This window comes from Pleurodeles waltl, chromosome 1_2, assembly GCF_031143425.1.
Source record: "Pleurodeles waltl isolate 20211129_DDA chromosome 1_2, aPleWal1.hap1.20221129, whole genome shotgun sequence".
In the NCBI taxonomy this organism is placed as follows: domain Eukaryota; kingdom Metazoa; phylum Chordata; class Amphibia; order Caudata; family Salamandridae; genus Pleurodeles; species Pleurodeles waltl.
In genome coordinates, this window is record NC_090437.1 from 595083449 (window position 1) to 595109956 (window position 26508).

At 46.6% G+C, this 26508-nt stretch overlaps 1 protein-coding gene across 3 annotated transcripts in view; it reads right to left on the reverse strand.

Moving 5' to 3' along the window:
• Positions 1 to 26508, reverse strand: part of ELF2 (E74 like ETS transcription factor 2) — a 416996-nt gene that overhangs the window by 204765 nt on the left and 185723 nt on the right. For all 3 annotated transcript variants that reach the window (XM_069242240.1, XM_069242243.1, XM_069242249.1), the window contains one exon: positions 15579 to 15800. In XM_069242240.1, the coding sequence (XP_069098341.1) occupies positions 15579 to 15647 (69 nt within the window). In that variant the 5' untranslated portion in view covers positions 15648 to 15800. The remainder of the gene's footprint in view (positions 1 to 15578; positions 15801 to 26508) is intronic.

Below are 26508 nucleotides of genomic sequence, written 5' to 3' on the forward strand. Positions count from 1 at the left end.
GGGGGACATAATATACAACTTGCAATCATGGCATATCATAGGACTTGCCTGGCAGGGGACAGTAGTGGCAATTAAAACAAGTGTGCTACCTCAAATTCTTTAGATGTTTACAATCCTTCCTCTCAAAGCTCCCCAACTTTGGATAAGTAAATTATAAAAGACCATCTAAACCATCTAAAACTCTGCATGGGTTGGAAAGCAGAATCAAATAGCAAGACATCTTGCAATGACACTAACAAGTAGGGCAGGGTAGGATGCTTGAATTTACTGAAACACTGCCAGGAATTTTAGCTAGGATACTTGATGAAACTGCAGAGAAGTGAATTTGAGAAGCACTTTTGCTTTATGAATCAAACAGTTTCAGAGGTAGGCATTTGTAAAGTCCTTTGGTTGCTGAAAAATCACACAGCCTGTGGATTATATGCTTCTCCAGTCACACAAGCAACACTTTCAGTATGAGACATTCACCACCTGTGTCGGTCACTCTTTGTTCCCCTGTCCACAAACCCATAGTATAGGGAGCGCCAATTTCACCCTGTCCACAGAATTTCTGGAGAGAAGCAATGAAAAAGTCTGAGATAGAAACTCATCATGGAGTGATCTCTAATCGGAAAGTATGCAAAGTACTCGGAATCAAAGGTTACTGGAAGACACATAGCCTTAACTACGTTAAGCCATGACACCAAGAGATGTAAAAATTCCCCTTATGCATTGATGTGGTTTGTTTTTTCTTTAGGTTGTCCTCTGAAGTGCACAACCATGGTTTGTTTGCAAACTAGTTCATAATGTAACAGTTACTTACCACACCTGTTCTTGATTTTCAAAATTTCAAAGTTCACAGTTAACCGTCATTCATGATTCAAGTGATCTTTTCCTTAGATCTCCCTCTGGGGAATCCTCTGAGACTTTTGTGGGAGGGCAAGCTAGAATGGACTCTCCAAGTCCATAGACCATGACAGTAGTCTTGTCTGCCATGATGCCTGATCTCCTCTAACTTTAACAGTTCTCCTGGACATCTTGACACAAACTTCTCATTTTTTACAACAGATGCAGGTCAGTAACGTAAGCTATGCAGCGATCACAAGGGTCTTTTTTTTACCCTTCTTTCTGCTTGAGGATGGATATTTGTTGCACAGAGAATGCATTTTGTCACAAAGAAGTCAAAAATAGCTCCAGGATCCTGTCTCAAAGAGCCAGAATAAAAGAACCACACATAACTGCCACTAAACTGAGGTGAAATGGGGGCATGGTCTGACAAAACAGCTGACAGGATGTGAGTTCCCAAGCTCTCTCCCAGTGCAGAGTTTTTACTCCATAAATTCTACAGACTCCTCTCTTCACAGTACTTTTTTTTATTTTTTTAAAGGTGCAGAAAGCATAAGCGCCAGAGAATCTTGCTGCCCCAGAAATGGGCCAAATAGAGTAGCATAGGCCAGCAGATTGCCTACAGCGGCCTTGGCATGCCGGGTGACTTGGGTCCATCTCCCAGAGCCAGGGTGCAGGGAAGACCAGCTTGGAGCCAGCGCCTCTTCAGCAATCGTGCGAGGGGCAAGCTAGGGTTGTGGGGGAGACCCTGAGCGCGTTGGGCCGAGTGAGTGGCTGAATGGAACCAGCGGTCTGACCGTGGCGGAGATGGCTTCCGGGGCCTGCTGGCAGTAAACCACCTGAGAGGTGGGCCCTGGGGACAAGGGCCAAGCGAAAGACTGACACCGCCAGGCGATGCCTGGTGAGTCGGGGACGGAGGGGAAAGTGGCGGAGACCCGTGCCCAACTGCCAGCCCAGTGGAGATTGACTGAGGTCTGCAAGAGAGAGTCGGGAGTCCGGTGGTGCACTGCTTCAGGCGGCCTTCTCTGCCTGGTGCTAACAGGAGGACTCCCTCATTGGGAGGGGGTGCATTGTGGTGCGCAGACCCGCTGGAGGTGGACAGCTGGAGAGGTAGAGGGTGGCCTGGAGGGCTTCCTGGAGAGTGGGAGCCCCGTCAGGGTGTGTTTGGGAATGGCGTTATGACTCTTGGAGGACGGTCTGGGAGCTGAGTGTCCTCCTCCCATGCTCTTTTGCTGCCTTACTGGCAGCAAAACAAAAACTGAAGGCCATGGGCCCGACCAAAATGTTACTGTAACCTGCCAAATTGAAAGTCATCCACAATGAAAATGAAAATTTCTTTGATAGGCTGCAAAACGTGTGGCACTGGCTCGAAGCCGGGGTCCCTGTGGCCACGGGGCCAGGCAGGGAGGACCAACACTGGAGTGGAGACGGAATGCTCAAACACCTTGAGTAAACGCAGATGTTGGCAGAGACAGTCCGGATCAAAACTCTGAATCCTGACAGAACTCGTTGATGTTCTCAGAGAGAGTCAACAGGTCCCTGGGGCAGGCGCCCTCGAGGGACGTAGTGTCGCACACTCTGCACCCCACCTCCGAGATGGTCCCCAATACTGCACTTCTTGAGAGTGGGCTCCAAGACCGTTGAACATTACAGCAGAACAGAAATATAGTTCCATTTGATAGGGCCTCCGGGGTACCACCTACTCGGGGTTAACATTTCGCCAGCACGCGGCTCACCTGAATGAACCTTGTTTAGATATCCTGAGAGGCATGGCATCAAAATGCAGATCTGGTTTGAATCAGCAAAATGATGGTAGTTTCCTTTTTATAATGTCAGTGTATTTACAGTATTAAGCTATATGGCTAGACGTGAAGGCAATAGAGGTGGTAAGCTGGGGGAGCAGCAAGCTTAAGGTAACGGGTCCCAGTTGGACCAGTAGGGCGGTTGTGAACGTACTGACAACAGTGGGTGGGCTCCGAAAGATTTATTTTAATGCTACAGTTGTGCATGGGTGGGGGGAGGGGACTGGGGAAAGTTGAGGGTTATGTTTTCTGTTTCTATTAGACTGGTTTGTTATGCACACCGTGGCCGTGCCAGCTGGGGAACAACCCCACAGAGGGGGACCTCAGTATACGTAACACAATGGTAGTCTGCAATACTTCTAAACTTCTCTCGTGGAATGTGAGAGGACTTGGCAATGCTACAAAACGACATGGGGTGATGTTATTGCTTAAGCGCCAGGGGATGAGTATAGCTTATCTCCAGGAAACCCACCTGACTGATACTGAAGCACAGAAACGGACTATAAAATGGAGGGGAGTGTTGATCTGGATAGCTCTGGTGGTGCCTTTTGCCCTGCAATTTATGGAGGCAGATACTGTGGTAGATATATTCTGATCAGGGGTACACTGGATGCTCAGAAATTGGAAATACTGAACTCCTATGCCCCGAACCTGGATGATGAATCATTCTACCCCACATTAGCCAATGAACTGTCCACGACCATAGGAGCCGGCACGTTCTGGGTGGGGGACTTTAATTGCATTATTGATGGGGACTTTGATAGATATCCCCCCAAGAAAAGGTACTAAATCAAGAATGAACACAAGTCTGAGGGCCACAATGTCACAGTTGGGGTTTGGAGATGTATGGAGGGACACACATCTGGGCCTCCAGGAATACAGCACCCAAGATACAGGAAGTATCCCACATAACAAGATATTGATCAGACCCCGTCCCAGTGACATGTATACTTCAGTGGGGTTGTAACCCCTGAACCCTACATAAGTGGAGATTCACATTAGAGACTCTCCAAGATCAAGTGGACAGGGAGACAAATGCAGAATCATTAACTGATTACATGGGCTAGAACTGGATGACTATATAAAGGCGGTCAAAAGAGCGGGAGGCAGGGTAGCTCTGTGGGACTTACACGTGGAGTCCGGCTAACATTACAGACAGAACTGGGCCACAAAGAAGGCACCTTAGCAGCATGGCATAGACGCCAAATGGGTGAGAGACGAAGTCAGGGAGAAGAAACTGAGCTTCTCAGACAATTGACTGACACCAGAGATAGACTAGAACTTTGACCTTTGAAATCTTATCGGCAACTCCTACATCGCAAGAGAGCCAGATCACAGAGTCTCCTGGTGTGGCTCCTCCAATAAGATGCCACGCACCTTAGTAATTCACCTCACAAACCCCCAGAAGGGAGGGGCGAGAACACAGAATAACATACTGGCAGTCTTCAGGGACCATCTTGAATCTATGCCAATCTGGAAGACCCAGAAAAGGGCAGATTGTTGGAGTCCTTGGCTTGAGTGTCAGTGCCTCAGCTGGGTATGATAGCGGTACAGGCACTGGATTCTGACCTTACTTTGGAGGAGGTTAGGGCAGCTAATAAATCTCTCCCGTTGGATAAAAGCCCTGGCAGTGAAGCTCCTCACCTCTTAGAGGTATATGATGAGGCATTAACTACCAACATACTTCCACTGTAGATGCATGAGGGGATCATTACCATAATCACAAAGCTGGGTGTGGCTTCCTCCGATCCAGCGTCCCATTACCCTCTTTACTATGATTAACCTTGACGTGAAGATCCTGTGTAAGATCCTTGCAACACAGCTTGGCCCCGAGATGACCCAGCTGGTTCATCCCGACCAATGTGGGTTCATACTGGGAAAGAACACAACGATCAATATCCACAAACTGATGCGTGTGCTCCACGAGGTTGAGGACAGGGAAAACTAATTGGCACTAGTCTCAGTAGATATTGCTAAGGCATTTGACACGGTAATTGGAATTACCTCTTAGAGGTCCTGAGAGCCATGGGGTTTGGACCAAAAGTGGGTCAGAATTCTCTACAGACCTATAGCCAGGTTCAGAATGGGCAGCTAGTGCTCCGAAATGTTACAGATAAAGAGAGGTACACATCAGGTGTGTCCATTATTGCCATTGCTCTTTGGAATGGCTCTGGAGCCATTGGCACAGCGACTTCGATGTGACATGGAGGAGTGGGGCATTTGAGTGGGGGGGTGCACCACCTGATATCACCGTATGCAAATGATACGCTCTTCTACCTGAAAAAGCCCCGATCCTCCCTCCCCATCTTGATGAGAGAACTGGAAACATTTGGGCGCCCGATTAATGTGAACAAATCGCTGATATTCGCACTAGGAAGCCTAGCGAGACTCCCGCCTGAAGCCTTGCTGGATCTGTGCTTACGATGGAAACAGATCAATTCCGATAGCTTGGAATAATGGTGGCCCACATGGTCAGACAGCGGAACCAGCACAACATAAGACGGTAATGTTGGGCCCAGAAAGATCGGAGCATTTCTGGAATACCCTTCCATTGTCGATAACGGGGAGTGTTGCAGTAGTAAGATGGTATTTTTGCCTAGATGCTTATTTACTCTGCAGAATTCTCTGGATCCCTCCCCAGGTCAATCTTTAAGCATTTGCATTCCTTGCTAATAATCATGATGTGGTGGGGGGCCGCAGTAAGGTGACCCGTGAGACCCTCCCACTGCCTCTGGTGGAAGGAGGATTGGCATTGCCCAACTTAGAATCTTATCTAGCCTCCAAGTTGCAACAATTGGCATTGTGGTTAGTGGAGGGAGACAACTCAGAGAAAACCCTCCTTGTAGACGATTCTCGCCGTGAAGCGCTATTGCAGCTACTCCAGGCAGGGGGAAAGCGGGACCCCACATTCGCATACATTATAAAAACATATAGCAACGCTTTGGATGTGAGCTGTGAGGGTGGTTTTTAAGCAGGCCCCATTTGCTCTGGAGTTTCAGTTCTGGGACCTTCTGGCGTTTGAACACCTGACCACTACGGTAGATGTTATACCTTGGCAAGAGGGAGGATGCTTGACACTCACAGACTTCTATCCCAACAAGACCTTTATGACGTTTGAGGCAGCACAGGAGGCCTTTGGGATGAGTCGGGGACAATTTTTTTATATACGCTAGTATAGTTCATATAGTACGAGAAATATGGCCCACATGCCCAGAGACTCTGGCCCTATGGGCAATGTTAAGTGCACTCACAAAATATGGGGGTGGCAGACATAACATACCACATTTATAGGGCCATGCTGGCAGACACACAAAGGTCAGAATTTAAGACCTGGGTGGCTTGGGAAAATGAACTGAATACTCCCCTAGAAGGGAGACAGTGGAAGGCGATATGTGCCCTGCTTAGGCAGGGGACGTGTAATGATTGATTTAAACTACTACATTTTAATTATATACACCACACATATGTTACTCCAGCCTTTCTACATAGAATTGACAATACTATGAATGATTGGTGCCAGGAGGTGTAGCATGGGACCGGCAACCTTCTTAAATATGGCCTTGAATTGTTCCTTAGTACAAACGTTCTGGGAATTTGAGGCCGAAGTTTGAGGTATGGGGGGTGGAGTTGGATCTGACCCCATTATGTACCTTCAAGGGGATATTAAAAAAAAAAAAAAAAAAGTAAGAAAATGGAATGGAAGTTCATGCAGCTTGCCCTATTGTTGGCCGAACGCTAGATGAGGATCGCTTGAACATACAGGGACTCCGTGTAAAGGGATGGCTTAAAGATGTGAGGGAATGGGCTGTGTCAGAAGAAATACAGTTACGCCAGGTTAGAAGGGACGATAATCTTGAGAAGGACCTACAAACATCACGACGTCACCACGAGGACTCGGGGCTAACCATTGCTTGATTTAGGTTACAAGGAAGACTACTTAAAGCAACAAATGGAACACAATATCTTTATGTTTGATGTATTTGCTCTGTAATCCCTGAGTTTGTTCTAGAATACTTCTGTGATGGTTTGTGCTGGGTTGGGGGAATCAGGGGAGGCTGGCCTGGCTGGCCTATGCGTTCAAGGTTGTTGATGGTACAATGTTATGAATGTACTGAAAGTTTAATAAAAATAAATTCTAAAAATAAAACTGAGGTGAAATGATGGGACACCAGCGGTCTGTGCATCCTTAAAAGAAATACTGTCAGTTTTTCAGCCTTTGGCTATACTGGCCCTTTTTTCTTTCACTGTCTCTTTAAAAAGCCGTTTGCACCAGTGATTTTTTTTATTTTTTTTTAAAGTAAATGAAAAATGATTTTATAAGAAAAATGGCCAAAACAACCTCCGGAGAGGTACCAAAATATTTTGAATAACATCTTTTAAGGGGTTGGGCCAGCTGGGTTCCAACATGGCTGCGACATCTTGGATTCACTAAACAGAAGTCAGTAAATTATTTAGAAGATTCACCTACCAGGCATTACTATAATCCAGCTCAGAGTGATCCTGTCAGGGGTAGCAAATGCTATATAAATGCAATTACAATTACCCTTGCTCCATCTTTCATTCAACTTTTTAACAACTTCAGGTAGAATTTAAAATTGTTTTTTAAGAGCCAAATATTTATGTTTTCATCTAGAACATAAGATTCACAGATAGCCCCAAATATTTTAATCTTGGAAATGTAGGGATCAAGCCATCCTTGCAGTTATGCAATGTTTGTACAGTTGATAAAGAATCTACAATATTGTTTTGGACAACATATTTTAGAATCCGTTTTTTTACTATTAAAAGGACAGCCAAATTAGCATCCATCAAACTAGAATGTCCCTCCAAGATTAATTTCAGATACATAGAAAATAGTTGTACTTTGTCTGCTTGTTTATGTAATTTAAATCCTGTGAAAATTAGGGCACCAAGGAGGGGCTGCTTATATTTTTTAAACCTACTATGAGACATCACAGGGTCTGCGTACTTCACGTTTGAATGCTTTTAGAGAAGTTTAAATGTGTTATTTTACACTGGGGGGGGGACCTGCTGTTTGTGTTATATCTAATAGTTAAATAGAGTCACAGTTGGTTGATGGTCTTTCCTACACTGAACATATTTGTTCAAAAGAGTTCACTGCAATTACATTAGGTCTCTTGGCAGAGAATAACTTAGTCAAAAACTGTTTTTCAAACAATTTTACCTGTTTTAGAGCCAACACTTTGACGTGAAACTATAGCAACACCTCTGCGATATTAATTATTTAAGATAATACTTTATACTACATTACGGAGAGGGGAAGATTACTATGCTAAACATATACGACAAACAACATGTTCTGAGTATTTTATAGCCAAAGAAAGAACTGTACTTTATTTAGTTATCTTCTAGCAAAGGGACCACAGTCCTGATAAAATTGAGATATTTAATTACAAATCATGTAACTAAAATTATAACCACTACATACTCTAAAGGTATATATTTACTCAAACATTTTCTATTGAAGGACATTTTGGACAGTTCCTTCAAGTAAAAATACTCTGCACAGTTCAGATGCTAAAATGGATCCCTTTTTATTTGATTTCTCATATCCAAACCCTACCTGATTAACCTAGATCTGGATGTTTAACCTAGCAGGTAAACTACTGGGGTCCTATTTCAATTATCTTCAAGACCTCTGGTTGACTATTCACAACATTGCCAACCTGAGAGGACAGGCTTAGCCATACAATATTAATTGTTTGTATGGCGATTACCATAGGGTTAATTAACTCTCTTGTTGTTGATATTTCCTTACAGTTTATTATCAACCTAAATTATGTTTTATGTAATTTATTTCTGCCTCTACTGCAAAACTAAAGGATATAAAAAGTTCCTTGCCAAGCGTATCCACTGAATATCAACGCAGAGTCTCTTAAGTTGATGTCCATTATTGGATTACTGCGTTTCAGCACTTTTATTAAAATTTGTTCCATGCCCATCAGAGTCTGTTTATTTTACGTCTTAACGGTTTTACATATACTAATGTTCTATTTCTGAAGGGCAAAAAGTAGCAAATCATAAAATAGTATTGGCGACTACAAGCTGCACAAAATGGTGTGCTGCAAACTATGTAAACAGACATTTATAAAATGTTATTTTGGGAACAATGTATGTGGTATGAATGGACTGAGGAAGAGGCCTTAGAGATGTCTGTTCTGGTTCTTAACAACAAACGCACAAGTTACTAACCTTTGGTAACAATATATCTGGTAGAGACATACCTTTGAATTTCCCCCAGGCGTCAGACTGGATCCGGAGATTTTTCTCAGAGCAATTCCCTTACCCATTGTTAGGTTGCGTCAGTCAACTCCGAGGGCATCATTGGCATCGTAGTCGCTGTGATGACAGAGGGAGTAGTACATAGACCCCACTTCAGCGCAGTGACCTCAGTTTCTTTTCACGACTTTTCACACCAAAGTGCAGAGCCGCGAAGAACACAGACTGGTGCGCCAGAGCTAAGAACCTGCAGGGGGAATGCCTGTCCTAGGCAATCAGTTCGCAAGTGGGGAGGATGGTAGGTCGGTAAGGAATCTGCAACTAGATATACCAGATATATTATTACCAAAGGTAAGTAACTTGGACATCTGGTACAGACTTTTAGTTGCAGATTCCTTACCTTAGAATAGATACCCAAGCAATGCCATCCTCTGAGATGGGCTGCGAACCAAGATCATACAAGAAGGTTCTGCAGGACCAAACGACCAAAGTAGCCATCCCTACAGACCTGACTGTCCAGGAAGTATTGTTTAGTAAACACGTGCAGGGATGCCCACGTTGCTGCCTGGCAGATATCCAGGACAGTAACTCCGCGTGCTAACGCTGTGGAAACAGCAGTAGCTCTGGTGGAATGAGCGTGCAATCCCTCAGGGGGTTGCTTCTTTGTCATAGCGTAACACATCTTGATGCAAAGAAGGACCCATCGCAAGATGGTCCATTTTTGCACTGCCTTCCCTTTCTTCACACCCACATATCCAACAAAAAGTTGATCGTCCACCGGGAAATCTTTAGTACGATTGAGATAGAAGGCCAATGCTCTTTTGGGATCCAGGCGGTGGAGTCTCTCCTCATGAGAAGGATGTGGAGGTGCGTAAAAAGTAGGCAAAGTGATGAACTGGCCTACATGAACAAGTGTAACTACTTTGGGAAGAAATGAAGCCCTGGTGCGTAACACCACTTTGTCAGGGTGAACAGACAAAAATGGGGGCTTAAAACAGAGTCTGAAGCTCACTCACTCTGCAAGCAGAAGTGATGGCAACAAGAAAAACAGCTTTGAAAGTAAGGAGCCGAAAAGGACAACTGTGCAATGGCTCAAAGGGAGCACACATTCAGTAAGTGAGCACAAGTTTGAGGTCCCACTGAGGCATGATAAATGGAGTGGGAGGAAATAAATGGGTGAGACCCTAAGGAATCTACTATCAATAGGAGACTTAAAGAGAGAAGGCTGATCAGGCAGCCTAAGAAAGGCTGAGATAGCCGATAAATAACCTTTAAGGGTGCCCAAAGCAGAGCCCTGCTGGGCCAAAGAAAGAAGGAGCAAAAGAACCTCTGCTCCTCTATCTGAGAGGGGATCAACAGATTTCTTGGTACACCATGCCACAAATTTATGCCAATGACAGGCGTAAACCGTTTTGGTGGAGGGACGCCTGGCTACCAAGATTACATCACAGACTTCAGGTTAAAGGTCAAAAGCCATCAACTGCTGCCGTTCAATCTCCACGTATGAAGGCAGCGATTGGACAGGTTTGGGTGGAGAGCCATCCCCTGTTGCTGTGACAGAAGATCCACGCCAAGGGGCAGTCTGAGTGGAGGATAGGTGGCCATGCTCAGTAGCTCTGGATATCATACTCTCCGTGCCCAGTCCAGAGCCACCAAGATTACTTGGGCCCAGTTGGTCTTGATCATCTGGAGAACTCTGGACAGAAGTGGTAAAGGCGGAAAGGCATAAAGGTGGCCGGAGGTCCACTCGAGAAAGCGTCACCGAGTGCGTGCTGCCTTGGAAACTCCAATGCGCACAACAGCTGACATTGTGCATTCTCTAAAGAGGCAAACAGATCTTACCAAGGCTTTCCCCACTGCTGAAAGAGAACCTGCGCAACCTCTGCCTGGAGATGCGAATCGTGATTCGATATGCATCGACTGCTGAGTTTGTCTGCTCTGGAGTTCAGAGAACCAGCTAGATGTTCAGCCACAAGGGTGATGTTGTTATGTGCCACCATGTCCAGAGGCACAGGGCCTCCTGACAAATGGTGCAGGACCTTACTCTGCCCTGTTTGCTGCAGTACCACATGGGGGTAGTGTTGTCCGGGAACACTTGCAACACTTTCCCTTTGAGAGAGGAAAGAAATACTTTCAACGCAAGCCTGAAAGCCCGGAGCTCCAAAAGACTGAGATGGAGTCCAGATTCCGCCGAAGACCAGAGGCCTCTGATCTTCACCTCTCCCATGTGGCCATCCGATCCCAGAAGTAATGCCTCCGTCAATATGGACAGAACTGGTTGGGGAAGGGAGAGGAATCTGCTGTTGACCCAATGCCGATTTGAAAGCCACCACTGCAGATCTTTCGCAGTCCCCTAAGAGCTCTGAGCCATGTCGGAGAGATTTCCCTGATGCTGAGCCCACGGGAACTTCGACTCCCATTGCAGAGCTTGCAAATGCCATTTGGCATGTGTCACTTGCAGGATGCAGGAGGCCATAAGGCCCAGCAGCCTCACAGAGTCATTCTCACCAAAACCCAAGAGAGGCTGAAAGATCAGATTCATAGCCTGAATATTCTGGACTCGCTTTTCGGGAGGATAGGCCCAAAACTGCACCTTGTCCAGAACCGCTCCAATGAAAGGGAGCTTCTGAAAAGGAGTCAGGTGTAACTTTGGCATGTTTATAGTGAACCCCAGCAAATGCAGATGATCCGCTTTAGTCCAGAGGTGGGAGCCTGGGGTTAACAGACAGTCGGCAAGATAGGGGAAGACTGGTACCTTGAGCTGCAATCACGACCTTCACCTTGGTGAACATTGGAGGAACGATGTTAAGGCCAAAGGGAAGCACAGTGAACTGAAAGTGCCCATGGCCTACCATAAACCGCAGTTACCGTCTATGGAGATATGCATCTTGCAAGTCCAACACTACAATCCAGTCTCCTGGGTCCAGGGCAGACAAGAACTGCGCCAATGTGATCATTTTCAATGTATCCTTCTTGAGGAAGAGGTTGAGGGTTCGGAGATCTAAAATAGAAAGAAGGCCTTTGTCTTTTTTTGGAAACCATAAAATGAGGGAATAGCAATCACAGCCTACTTAAGGCTCCCCTGGCCAAGAGAGTTGCAAATTCCTCATGGAGAAGGGAAAGATTATCCTCCGTCAGCTGGTCGTGAGATGGCGGATTGGAAAGATAGGTAGTCTCAAAGGGGAGGGAGTAGTCCCTTCAGACGATCTGCAAAACCCACCTCCCCAATGTTATGGACTGCCAGTGCGGCAGGGGATGCTGCTTACTGGGTGCCCATAATGGTAACGGGGCAGATTAGGAAGGCTTGGAGGTTGCAGCTGCCAGAGGAGTGGTGGACTGGCCAGACCGCTGGCTACCTGACCCACAAGGCTTAAAGGTACCACACCCTCAGCTACGCAGAGGCTGGGAAGCACATGTGGCTCAGTAGCTGGGAGGGAACTGGCAAGGTTGGAAGCCCCTTCCATAGCCAGGAAAGGCAGTATGAGGGTGATGGGGAAGGGGCCACCAAGAGGCCCAAGAACTTGGCTGTAGCCCAAGTCTCCTTAACGTGCTCCAGAGACAAATCTGCCTGGTCTCCAACAAGACAGGTGCCTTCAAAGGGTAAGTCCATAAGGGAAGCTTGGGCATCCCCCAAAAAGGCAGGTGTCTTCAACCAGGCGTGTCGCACCTCAGGGCTACCATCTAAAACACCTCTGCCCTGTGAGTCTGCCTTTTTGAGTCCACAGTGTATTGTAAATGCTGCTGCATCTCTCCGGGACCTACGGCAGCACTTGCAAAACACTGACCCACAGAGTGTGGGAGTAAAGGCCCAAAAGGCATGCAGTGTTCACAGAACGCAATGCAAGGCTGGCAGAAGAAAACAATTGCTCCCCCCCTCTCCCCACAAAAGAGTCCAGCCTCTTCGATTCCCAATCAGAGGGAGCAGTAGGGAATGTGCCTTGGGATGTTGAGGCTTGGACCACCAAGCTCTCTGGATCAGGCTGTTGCGTGGAAGTCTGGGTCCCCGGGGACAAGGCAATGGCAGCGGGTGATCGTCTTATTCACAGGAGCCCCTGTGTTGGGTTTGGACCAACTCCCTAACAGAATGTTAGTAAGGGTGTCACTGAAAGGGCGTAGGGGTTCTGACAATGAAACTGCAGGTTGCAACACCTCTGTCAAAATGTTAGTCTTGACTGCAACTGAGGGCAACTGAAGGTCAAGGACCTCAGCTGCCCTCCGCACCACCATTGCATATTAAGCTCCCTCCTCTGTAGCCACGGTAAGGGGAGAAAGCTTATTATCTGGAGAAAAATCCAGTCCACTGGCTTCACCCAGGTCCTCACACAAGTCCATAGTTGGGTCTTCGAAGGGCTGGTATTCTGCTGGTCCAGCGACCCATCCCATTCCTCCTCGAGGCCTAGCCCAATGGAATAGGGCTCAGGCTCTGAAGTAGGAAACAAGGTTCCTACCAGTGTTGGATGTGGCATCATATGACGCCCCTCAGACTCAGTGTCTCGGATCACAATGGGGATGGTGCCATCAGTGGGTACGAGGGAAGGCTGAGATAGTAGGACCAGGGGCCCAAGTTGCTGGTGTGGAACCAAATGGGGCCCCCTCTGACCCTGTGGGGTCCAAAGGCGCCTCATAAAACTCCTTCCGTTGGGTGGGGTCGCTCCGTCTCCCGGAAAGTTGCAGAGGTGCAGAGAGTCGGCCTAGGCACAGGCTCCGTGGTCCCAGGCCTTAAATGGCAACGCTCCTCCGTGACGTCAGTCAACAGACGAGGCGAAGACCTCTGAGTTTTTGCTCTTCTTCTTGTGCCTCGAATTACACAACCATCGTGTGGACTTGGAGTGGGACAATGACGACTCAAGGAGATCGGTCCCAGGACCTTTCTCACGACCAGGACCTTGTTATGTGCAGTTGCATGCCAGAGCACAATGAGCTTTAGGGACCGCTTCCTCAAAGCCTTTGGGTGCATGGCACGGCCATCAGAGCACGACTTCTGAGTTGTGGTCGCGCTCCGGGCACCACAGGCAGACCAGGTGCGGGTCCAGTCACCGACATCAGCAGACAACAGACTCCGCAGCACTTGAATCCAGTCTTCCTAGATGACATATTTCTAACACACCAGGAGGAAATCTTCCAAAAAAATTGACAAAATGTTGAAAAAATAAAGTCAAAAAATGAACGAGGGGTAGCTCTTCTCTGGATCAGTGCTGGCTGGACTGAAAAGCAAAGAACTGACTTTAGCGTGCCTGGGTGGCACCTATACAGGAATCACAATGTCACTTCTTTTGCAGACGATGCCGATGATGCATGCGGAACTGATAAACCACCTATCAGCACGCAGGGATGCTGCTTACAAAATTCTTCCTGATCCAGTCTGACGCACAGGAAATTCAAGGTAAAGAATATGAGGCTAGAAGTCTATCAGATACAACAACAAAGTGTAGTGTTTTATGCTCATGATTTTCGTTGTTTTAGTTTCCCCTGATGAAGAGTCATAGTGATCTGAAATGCACTGGGATGATTTTGACAGCTTTTAATACTGGAATGTCATGAAGCCATATTATTTCAGCCTACGGGAAATGTTTTGGTGCAGTGCATCTTGGGACTAGTCAGCAGATTTCTGCTATCAGCGATTTTCAAGTATTAATTAGTGAGTGTTCATCGAACAGACAACACACAAAGACAGCACGTCTTACACTTATTAAATTAGGCTTACAGTGCGCCCTACAATTGAGTGTATTTGCCGGAGTCGCTGTCGTTCTGCAAATGTACATTTGCACTTAATGTGTTTTTTTTTTTTTTACCATTTTCTCCACACACAAAATGTTTCAATGTGGGGAAATCCCATTCCCTCACCGACATCCTCCGATTATATTGAGTGTCTGGAGCAACAAAATTTGCAGACTTTCGACAGCATTATGGCACTTAAAAGCACAAATTTTGTGTCAAATGCCATTTACCAGTAAATAATAAACAAAAGATCAAAATGGGTTACCAGCACACTGGGAAATACACCACCGCGAAATACTTTTAAAGCAATACCGATATGCCCTAAATCATACCAAAAAGACTCCGGTTCAGTCATGCTAAATAAACTATACATTAGGGGAAGTAACTATTCCTGCTACAAATATTAGTCTTAATTGATGTTCACTTTTCAAGACAACCACATGTCAAAAGGAAAATACACGGTCAGCATCCCAGCAGCGGCAGGAAAATACCCAGTTCTTAACTGAAACTGTAAAACAATTCATGATTTGGGACAAAAGGTGCGGCGGAATAATATCAAATTGTGGCTTCCTTCAGAAAAACATGCATAAAATCTTTAGCTTTCCGGAAGTTGGTCCCATCGTGGAAAATGCGGGAAAGAGTGGACAACGTGAATTATATCTGAAATCAATAAACTATTAAATTTCGTTTATAAAAAAAATCTCATCTGTCAAGGCACGGAGCTAAAAAATCATAGCCCATTAAAAATACAAGTCTCCAACTATTAGCCAAATACTACAGCGACTTACAGCATGTTAGTGTTTGAAAACATATTTAATTAGCTAAACATGTTGACAAGTTTAAACTAATAATATACACTACAACCACGTGATGTTATGCAACCTAATCCGAAATGATAATACATTTAAAAAGTAAAAATTATTTTGAAAAAATACAGGAATCAGCAGTGTACAGTCAAAAATACTGAAAAGATTCCCTATATTCATTTCTTACCTGCTTCACCTCCTCGGCCGCGTAACTGGAAAACGCAGAGCCACCACTGTCTACCACTCCTGAGGTCATGGTGCATAACCCAATAGTCTGAAAGTTTTAACCAGTGTGGACCAATACCGAAAGTCGCCCGTCTTGTCAAAAACCAGTCGCTGAGGTTTCTTGCGCAGCTCAATGCAAATGCCTCCAAATCCACTTCTCACCCACAGCTGTTAAATATTCTGCCTGAAAGAAGGACGGATACGTTAATTAAAACCCACAAATAAACTGGGGTTGCTTTTGTAACAAGATTAAGTGGGCTTTTACTCGAGAACCTCTTTGCCACTATCATTTTATTAATCTGACTGTACTTGCTATGCATTGAAGCCCATCCATGATGCAGGAGTACAATTAAAGCCTATATGGGATTATTTCATGCTTTACAACTTGCGTATATACAATCGCATTCGAATCAAACTACTGGTCTTGTTTAACACTATCACTTTACAGCAAAACAGCGCTCTATAGAGCCACAATATACATGTTGAATCGCCTCTGTGTTCTTATGCAAAAGGAGTTACCACTACCCAACGCAATAGTGCACATTTTATTAACCTTGCGAAAAGAGTGGACCTACCAGTATGTGAAGCTACGTCCTACACTCTATACAAAGACATTGTGCAGAGGGTGAAATAACAGATGAAGCACTATACGGAGAGGCAATGCACACACAATATATGACCACACACACCAGTTGTAACTTAATGATTTAGTTGTGCATAAACAGTGATTCCAATAAAGTTCATTTGATGGGCAGATGTATGAACCAATCGTTGGAGTTAGCAATTAGTGGCACTCTATTTTGTGTAGTTATTCAATTCAGAAGCAGCAGATCTTGTGGAAATAGCAAACAAGACAACAGACTTGTGAGAATCAGCCATCTTACATCTGAGGTTTACAAGCTGAAAGAGTCGACAATGATAACTCTTTCTGAGTAAGGGAGGTGAGTGCTGGCCACTGAAGGACCCAGGGCAAACCTCCATCTGATCATTGGTTCGACATGGCGCTGGAGAACCGACCTACTCCCCCAGAGCCCTGCTGGGGCACCTTGGCACTGCTGGGACCCGGGGAGTGAGGTGGACTTGGGCACTTGGCCTACCTACACTTGGTGCCTTCATCCGACTTTATGTATGGAGAGAGTGGAATCCATTAAAGTTGGGGTTGGGGGGGGGGGGCAAGGCAGGGTTTTGCAAAGTCGGTCCTGGAGAGCCGGGTCCAAGCCAGATTTTTAGCATATCCACATTTAGAAACTAGATGTTTCATAATTCTACATTTTTCTAAATGTGGATATGCTAAAAATCTGGCATGGACCCAGCTCTCCAGGGCAGACTTTGCAGAACCCTGGGCTAGGGGGTGGTTGAGGACACCCTCTAACGGTAAAGTGACACTGACCCCCCTTCTCTATTGGGACAGCCACTGCATCTCTGGAGGGATTGATGTTTCCGAATATGTGGACCCTGATTTGGCTGGGGGGTTGGTATAAACGTAGATGGTTATATACTCAGATTAGATGTGTACACATTATAGGTTGTTCTCTGTCATTGTGTTGAATGCCAATAAAGTTTGATTACAAAAAGTGTTATGTCTGAGGTTAAATGTTGATGAAAATGTTGGTAGCCCCTTGAACAAAGTTGTCTTAAGTGAACAGTGGGGAAGCAGCTGAGGGAGGTTCCTTTTAGGCGGAAAATGATCCTTGAAGTAGCTTCCACTTGAGCCTCACAATGAGGGCCCGCCTCAGCCCAGAACAGGCCCCATTCACTTTTCCTATGGTTTGGCCAGGTGCCAGGCTACAAAATCTTTCAAAGCTCATAAAATAGCTAAGTGAATTCACACGCACTTCTGATGTGCAGCGATCAGAAGGTCACACATTTCAATCCCAGCAAGGCAGACTCTGCCTTCTACCCTGCGGATATCGGCAAATTATGTACAATGAAATGAGTAATACTAATACCGGTCATGTACGGTGTTTTGAAATGTAAAAACGTGATATGAAATACTATATAAAAGCAAATGATCATTCGTTGTTAACTTGAATACTTAAAAAGACGTTCCTGTGTATAAAAATAAATGCCTCAAAGGAAGATTCAAGGAAGTTTAATTTCTAGCGTGGTCAATGACAGACATACCTTGACCTACACATCAGACTGATTTCTAACGAAAGAATGTGTCACTGGGAAATCAGGGAATAAATAGCACTCTTTATAAAATAGCCAGTAATTACAAAACATCTAACTTTACAGGCAACCTTTAACAGGAAAGTGAAAACCTGATTAGCAAAGGATGTTCTTGATGTAAAGGAAGTATTTAAAATAACACTGGTTCACAAACGTGGAGGCATAGGGTCAAAGCAAAAGGTCTACCTTCAAGGTATTTTTAGGTTGGTCGCCTGTCCATATGTGATTAACAAGAAAAATTACTTCCTACAGAGAAAGCAGCTTTAGGCTCATTCTGGTTTCTGCAAGTACAGGATTTGATTGGGTTTAGGCTGTGTGCTTCCACTGAAAAGTGTGACTGATTGACACTTTTTGGCTTGTGGCAAAGCTTATACTAAATGGAGCAAGACTCAACCTCAGACATTCTACTAAGCCTCACTTCTTCCTCCCACAACAGTTTAATAACATAAAACATAGAAACATCCAAACTAAACCCTACACATCAACCGCCCCTCTTTCAACACACAAGAAATGACAAATCTATATATATTCTATATGAAGTACAGCATAACAACAAGAAATAACAGTAAATCACCATACTGAAATTTCTTGGAGAAAGAACACAACCTACCTACAAATTGTGTGCATGTGTCCAGTCTGGATTATTCAGTTACAGAGAACTCAATATAGTTAGCATTCAACAAAATACTTGAGATAGGCAGGTTTTCTTATGCTTCCGCTGTTTAAGAGCTGCAACAGAGTGTACCTTAAGTTTATCCTTACCAACTTCATCTTTCACCTCATGTTCTTAATCTGGATCTGATGAGTGACATCTCTGACCACTCCTGCCCAATATTCCTTTATGTGAGGACATTCCCATAATATATGCATGAATGTGCCATCTTCTCCACAGTGCCTCAAACAGTGTGGATTCTCCGTTCTGCCAATCTTAAATAGCAGAGTACGCAGGTAGCATACTCTGGGGAGGATTTCTAATTGTACCAGTCTGAATCTAGCCCTGATGGCTATGTCCTTGGTGCTGCCAATGGCCTCCCCCCACTCCTCTTCCTCTAATGGTACCAAGACAGTCTCCCATTTCTCCTTCAAGTTGCGCAACGGGTCAAAGGGAGTTGTTAATTAGTTTATAAATTACAGAAGTTGCCCACCTATGATTTAGCTCCAGTAGGACTCGATCTTCCAGTGGGGAAGCATCCGGCAGGCTATCCCCTTCCCTAATGTGTCTTCTCAACACGTGTCCGAGCTGCATGTACCGAAAGTGTTCACTGGGTGCAAGTGCATACTCCTCTCAAAGTGTCTCGAAACTAACAAATGCCTGTCCCCTCCACATGCCACGCAATCGTCTCCCATCTCCGGAATCCCGATAAGCCTTGTACCTCTGATTACTCATCACTGTGCTACAACGGGGTAAGGTCAGTGAGCTTCCCCAACCATACCAGGTGTTTGGCTGCCTCTTTCCAAGCCTGGGCCACTGTCCTTGTGTGAAGCGGCAGTGCCCACTCCCGTCGAGTGTCATATAGCAGGGCCTCGGGACCCCCACACCCCTTGAGATGTCTTTCTAACCTGTATGCCGGGTTCCTCTTGGTCCCCAAACATCTAGGCATTGAGCACCAGAAGGTGCAATGCCCAGTAGTAATTCTGAATATCCGGTATTGCCAACTCCCCCCCACCCCCCCTTCGTATGGTTCCCTCTGTAGCTTGGTTACGGCAATCCTTGGTGTCCCCTGCCCCCACAGTAATCTCCACACCCCTGTGGCAATTGTGCCAAATACATCACACAGAATGCTATACAGGGCATTTTGCAGAACATAGAAGAGGCGCGGCAGGCTCATCATCTTATAAGGAGCAGCTTTTCCCATCAAGGTCAGAGGGAGATCACGTCAGTGTGTCACATCCCCCTTAAGTCTCTCCAATTGGGCAGGTTTTTCCTCAGGAAGTCTCTGATTACATATATTCCTAAGTAGTGAAAGCCCTCCGTCTCCAAGGGGGCCCCACAATCTCCAGGGAGGCTGGGTACCCCTCCCACCAGGGGATATACCACCGACCTGGACCAATTTATAGTGTATCAAAAATGGTCACCAAAGATTCTAAATATTTGCATGAGCCTACCTACCGTAAGTGAGGGCCATGAGACAAAGCAGGATATAATCCCCGTATAAGGATATACATTCCTCCCAGCCTCCCGAAGTTTGGATTCCCTTCACCAAAGGATCCTGACGGATCCATGCTGCCAGTGCCTCCAATGCTAGAGCTAAGAGCAGAGGGACAGTGAACAACCCTGCCTGGTGCCCCTCCCAAACTCGAATTCTTGCGACACCCCTCCATTGACCCTCACTCGCACCATGAGGGCGGCGTATTGCAGCCTTGTCCACTTACAGAATTGTGGCCCGAACCTCAGTCTCTTCAGGACCGCAAACATAGTTCCACTCCAGGAAGTCAAATGCCATTTTGGCAGCCAGTGCCATCAGGGCCGCCTGATCTGCCTCTGGCTCCGCAGTCAGGTGCAGCACACCAAACAAGCACCTAAGATTGAATCTCGTACTTCTGTCTGGCATAAAGCCCGATTGTTCCGGATGCATTGGGATCCTATTACTCCCCACAACCTATTGGCTAACACTTTGGCTAGTACCGTCCCTTCCATATTTAGGAGGGATATCGGTCTAAATGAGCTACACACCTCCGGAGGCCTCCTTTCCTTATGAATCACCACTATTGTCGATACCCTTTGGTCTGCTGGTAGACAGTCCTTGTCCCTGGCTTCCTTAAACATTTCCAGTAATGGACTGGTAATTACAGAGGCCATTCCCTTGTACAGTTCGACTGGGATCCCATTTAGGACCGCAGCCTTCCCAGTCTGCAAGTCTCGCAATGCCAGGGTCGCTTCGTCCTCCGTCATCACGGCTTCCAGTGTGTCGGTTGTCTTTCTTCAGTTCCAGTAGTTGGATATTTCTGAGGATGTCCTTACAATCCTCAGTGGACATTTCTGACCTGGAGGCATACAAGTTTTCACAGTAGTCTGCAAAGGTCTCTGCTATGGCTATCCCAGTCGTTTGTGTGACCTGCTTGGAATTCTCCATCCTCAGTACCCACGTACGCTCTCTGTCCCGCCGCTTGAGCCATGTTAACAACTTGCCCACCTTGTTACCTACATCGTATAGCCTGCACTGGACTATTATGAGATATTGCCTGGCTTGGGTCTCTGCCAGAGCTCTCAGCTCCAATTGTCGCAGCTGCTCAAGATCTTCTGGATGGTTGGAAGCCAGAGCTGTCGCTTCCAGGCTGACTATGTCTTTCTCTATGGTAGCGCATGGTAATCACATCTTCTTCTTTGCCGTTCCCAGGACCACCTGCGCCTGTCCCCTCAGAACTGTCTTGAAGGCTTCCAATTACGTCCCTGCCAACGATACTGAACCTCGATTCTTTGAGAAGTAAAAAGTTGCCCCCACCCACAGGTTCTCTCAGACCCCTGGGTGCCTCATACATCCAGTCTGCCCGGCAGCGTGAAATCCTGTTGTGGGCCCAGCAGTTTAACCCCCAACCGGGGAGTGATCAGAGACACCCCTCGCTTAGATAATCACGTTGTGGAACTGGTGAAAACGTAGTCCAATCTGGAAAAACTCCAGTGGGCCGTTTTGTCTTGTGTGCGGGTTGCCCTCCCTCCAGAGATCAATCAGACCCAGCACCCCTGCAAACTGGGAAAGTGTCCGTGAGCCTCACCCCCACCTACTGCAGTCCCGGAATTATCTTACTCCATGTTCATGGTCTGATTCTGGTTGGCATCCAAAATAAGGATCCCTGAGGGTAGATGTAGCAGCAGATCCCCCACCTCTGCAAGGGTCACTGCCTGTAATCGAGGGCGGATGTATATGGAGCACAGATTGAGCGTAATGCCCTCCCAGGTACCAGAGAGAGCCACATAGCAAACCATATGGTCTTGCCACAACTGGTGGATGATAAGGGGTTTCATTTTTTTTTCCACAAGAATGCCCACTCCCCTAGCATCAGTAGTGTACCCTGCGTGTGCTTTGAGGGTGTAGCTAAATCTGTCCAGTGCCTTATAGTGGCTGCCTCTTAGGTGCGTTTCCTGGAGTAGGACCATGTCTGGGGAGTGGTGTTTTATGTGCTGTAATACTAAAGTGCACTTTATCGTATCGTGCTCCCCAGCCCATTTAGTTTCCAGGACCATGTGGTCAAGTTTTCGACCGAACCGCCCATCTCATATTGTTGATTCTATAGAGAGTCTGACCATCCCCGCCTCTTGATGCATCCTCCTACTTCCTGCCAGGGAGATCCCTCCCTTTGAACCACGTTGTGTGAACTCCGGATTCCCCCAATGTGTGGCTCTAAAAACATAACTATAACTAAATCCTTACTTGAAATCGCTTGCATCTCCAAATCCCCCCTCCCTGCTGCTCTGCTCCGTGAGCTCTGAACTGAAAACCTGGAGAGTGCCTGTCGCCCTAAACAAACTATACTTCGCTGGGGGTGTGCCGCCGCCTATGAGGTGTCGCTCAACGGATCTTATGTGGGCACATGCCCAATGCCTCCCCCCCCTTTACTCTGGCTATTTACCATGTCCCTGGTCGCTATATATCGAGACAAACTCCAACCTTCCTTATCAACTCCTTCTGCAAGAAGGAATTCAGTCACTTCTGTATCCGCATGATCTGGTTGTTCGTAGTCCCCTTCTTGTGTTGGGTGCTTTCCATTCTTCACGCCTTGTCCGGGTTTCCCAGTTCCCATTGTGCCATCGGAGCGACCTCTCCTTCCACTCTCCTCCTTCTTTTCTTGTCTAAAGCCCTTCAGTCAGTCCCACGCCTCTGTAGGAGTGCCAAAGTACCAAGGCTTTCCCTTTGCTTCCACTCTCAGTTTAGCTGGTAAAAGCATTATGTATCTCAGTTCTTTAGACCTCAGCACTCTTAACTTCTTCAAAGTTTTTCCGCTGGCCCTGTACCTGGAGGGTAAAATCCAGAAAGAAGCAGATGACAGCATTGTCTTGCCGCAGGTCCCCAGAGGTTCTAGCCGCCTGTAATATGGCATAGCTGTCTCTATAGTTAAGGATCCTGGCGACTATTGTCCGTGGCGGCACTCCCGGTTTTGGCAGGCGACCAGGTACGCCGTGTGCCCTTTCCACTGAAAGGAAGTTAGACAAGCGTTTCGGTTTAAGCTTGTTTAGGACCAAGTCCTCCACAAATAGGTCCACACTCTGGCCTTCCATGCCCTCCGGAACTCCCACCACACTCACATTGTTCCTTCGGGATAGTTCCTCCTGATCTTGCAGCCTGGCTTCCATTATTTCACTCTTTTTGGTGAGTGATTGGACCTGCTCCTCTAGTTGTTTTGTTGTCATCTGTAGGCCATCTATGTGGGTTTCTGCAGCTGCTACTTTCACAGAGATCTTGCCCATATCCGCCTAGAGGGGGTTAACATCAATCTGGACTGTGTCTAGTTTTAGTTCCGGGGGGCATTGGAGCCCCAGAGGTCCTGTATGGCTGCCATGATTTTTCTCAGCCACGGCTCCGTCCCCGGACTCAAGTCTTCTCTGGGGGTTCCGCCGTCCCCACTTCCTGAGAGGAGCCCCCCTGGCCGCCTCCATTTGTACTGCGTACCTATCCAGGCTGTTTGTTTGTAGCTGCTTGAGTGTGCAGCGTTTGACCATGGTCTCCGTCTTATGTATCTCACTTTTGTGGGCACATTTCAAATCTGCGCTCCTCCATGCTGTCCCCTTTGAAATGCCTCGCTGATCAAGCGCTCACTGTGCCGCTTCCACCAGTTTACGCTTTCCACTAGGTGTTCCCCCACTCTCAGCTGTGTGCACGCCTGGGGCTCTCTCAGGCTCACCACATGTGCGCCTTCATTCGTGCTCTTCACTATTGTGCTTTTTGTCCGGTGGATCCCGGTGTCCTGTTCCACCACACAGTTTGACCCAACTACAGTCTGGTAGATCTCCCCCCCCCTTCTGATTCTTTGTGGGTATCCGCAGGATTCAGTCCTTGAGAAGCGTGTCTCACCACACCACCGTTTGGCCTACACCACCTCTCACTTCCACTGTTTGATCCCCCCTTTCTGCTGCATTGATGTTCAGATCCCTCGCAGCCTCATCACATGTGCCTCATCATTTATGTCCACGGGGCCTTATTGTGCAACTGCCTTTCTCCGGTGGCTCCCGGTATCCTGCCCGTCCCCTCCCCCATTTAGATGTTCTGGCTGCAAACCAGCCAGCCCCCCCCCACCTCCCCTTACTCTCAGGGGCTGTCCACAGGATTAAGGCAGCAAGGGAGATGTCTCTCCCCGCACCACTGTCCAGCCTGCGCCAGCTTTCGCTCTCCTTTATTTATGCCCTTCTCTCTGCTTCCTGGGCACCCGAATCCCCTGCTGACTCTCCAATAGCACTTCTTCTTGCTGGTCCCCAGGGGAATCACAGTGGCCCGTCTCTGTTCCACTGGTCCCAGCTGCCTTCTGGTTGGTCCCCGCCACCTCACCCCCTCACTCTCATTCTCATTCTCGGGGGGGGGTGGGTGCCACAGGGTTCAGTTTGGTGGGGGTCATTCACCGTGTCACCAGGCTTCCAGTGCAGACTTCTGCTGGGTATCTGGGTCTCTGCCCCTGGCCGTCTTTTCCGTGCTGGCAAGCTCTGGGACAGTCCTACCACCCCGCAAGGGTGGACGGTTAGGCTTTTTGAAGTGATATTTTTCTTCTTTGCTTACGATAGTAATAATGTTGTGTGTATCACTGTTGTGCCAATATGTACACACACTGCACTACTACTTTGCTTGAAATACAAACCCAATCCAATATGTCAGCCAAATAATTCTCTTGCCCCAGGGGTGGGGGGGGGGCTCTCTGTGGTTTCATCCAGCACATGCAGTCAATGCTTTGACTGGGAAATGAGACCCAACCCACGTCAGCTGCTTCCCAGGATTGCATTTTTTTTTTATTACAAATAGGTGGGAGGGTAATCCATCAAATAACTAGTTCACAAGGAGAGGAAACAGTTAATTGTGCATGCGCAGGTCTTTCCAAAAGTAGGCGCTATTTTCCAACTCTCCAGTCCCATGTGTGTCATACGACCTTCCCAGCCTCTGCCTGCGTGTCACAAGTGAACAGCTCAAGATGCTTCCCTTCATCTCAGGCGGCTAAGTTAGTCGTGCGGCCATCTCCTCCTACACACGACTGCTGTCCTTGTGCCACACACAACTGGCTGACTGTAAGCCACATGGCCACGGCCTCTCTTCAATTGACTGGTGTCTTCACTCACGACATGCACATGCTAAACTGGAGCTGTGACAAACTCAGTCAAACTCTTGCAGAAGAGCCCATATTTCTTCTTTGGACCCACAAATAGGATTCTGGCCAACTAGACCTCAAATAGCTGGTCAATATTCCAGAGTGAACAACAACTCTCCTTTTTCTGACGCGTTTCGGCTCCAACTGCCTTGTTCACAGGTGAGACAATACAAGTGATCACAAAGCCAGTGCTTTTTAAACGCTATTTTATGCAGTACAATGATTCAGCACCAGAGTTTAAGAACATGGAATGGTGCACCTTGGGACATGGAGTTCGTGATTATCAGGTCACATGATCAACAATTTAAAAAGCACTGGCTTTGTGATCACTTGTATTGTCTCACCTGTGAACAAGGCAGTTGGAGCCGAAACGCGTCAGAAAAAGGAGAGTTGTTGTTCACTCTGTTATAAAATGTTTGGATGGATCCCAAACTGGTGCCTTAGCTACTTTTGTTCTATGTTAAGATGGGATGCTTCGCCCTCATGAGGAGGCTGCCCTGTTAGGGTCTGTGGCCCCTCAATGGAGCGTGTTGTACAAAGATTTTTATTGAAGGGGCCCAACCCGCTTTCCTCAGTGAGAACCACGGCATTTATCCGAGACAGAAGGTCAAACGGAGGTGAGCAAGGGATGGGAGAGAGGTATTTTACCTCCCTTCTAGCTGTTTGGGACCTCCTTATAACGAGAGGAATATGGGCAAGAACTTTAAATAAGGACACTTTTCCAATTTACATTGTAACTTTGGTGCCCAAAACGCTATTTTATGCAGTACAATGATTCAGCACCAGAGTTTAAGAACATGGAATGGTGCACCTTGGGACATGGAGTTCGTGATTATCAGGTCACATGATCAACAATTTAAAAAGCACTGGCTTTGTGATCACTTGTATTGTCTCACCTGTGAACAAGGCAGTTGGAGCCGAAACGCGTCAGAAAAAGGAGAGTTGTTGTTCACTCTGGAATAAAATGTTTGGATGGATCCCAAACTGGTGCCTTAGCTACTTTTGTTCTATATATATAAAAATATATATATATATATATATATATATATATATATATATATATATATATATATATATATATAGATGGAAAATGTCACTTACCCAGTGTACATCTGTTCGTGGCATTAGTCGCTGCAGATTCACATGCTGTGCACAGTCCGCCATCTGGTGTTGGGCTCGGAGTGTTACAAGTTGTTTTTCTTCGAAGAAGTCTTTTCGAGTCACGAGACCGAGGGACTCCTCCCATTTCGACTCCATTGCACATGGGCGTCGACTCCATCTTAGATTGTTTTGCCTGCAGAGGGTGAGGTAGGAGTTGTGTATGCTAGTAATAGTGCCCATGCAATGGAGTGAATGCGTATGTACATAATAAAGTTTTAAGTAATATATTTACAAATGTACCAATGTTTAAGATCTACTTCTAAACGGCTACAGGC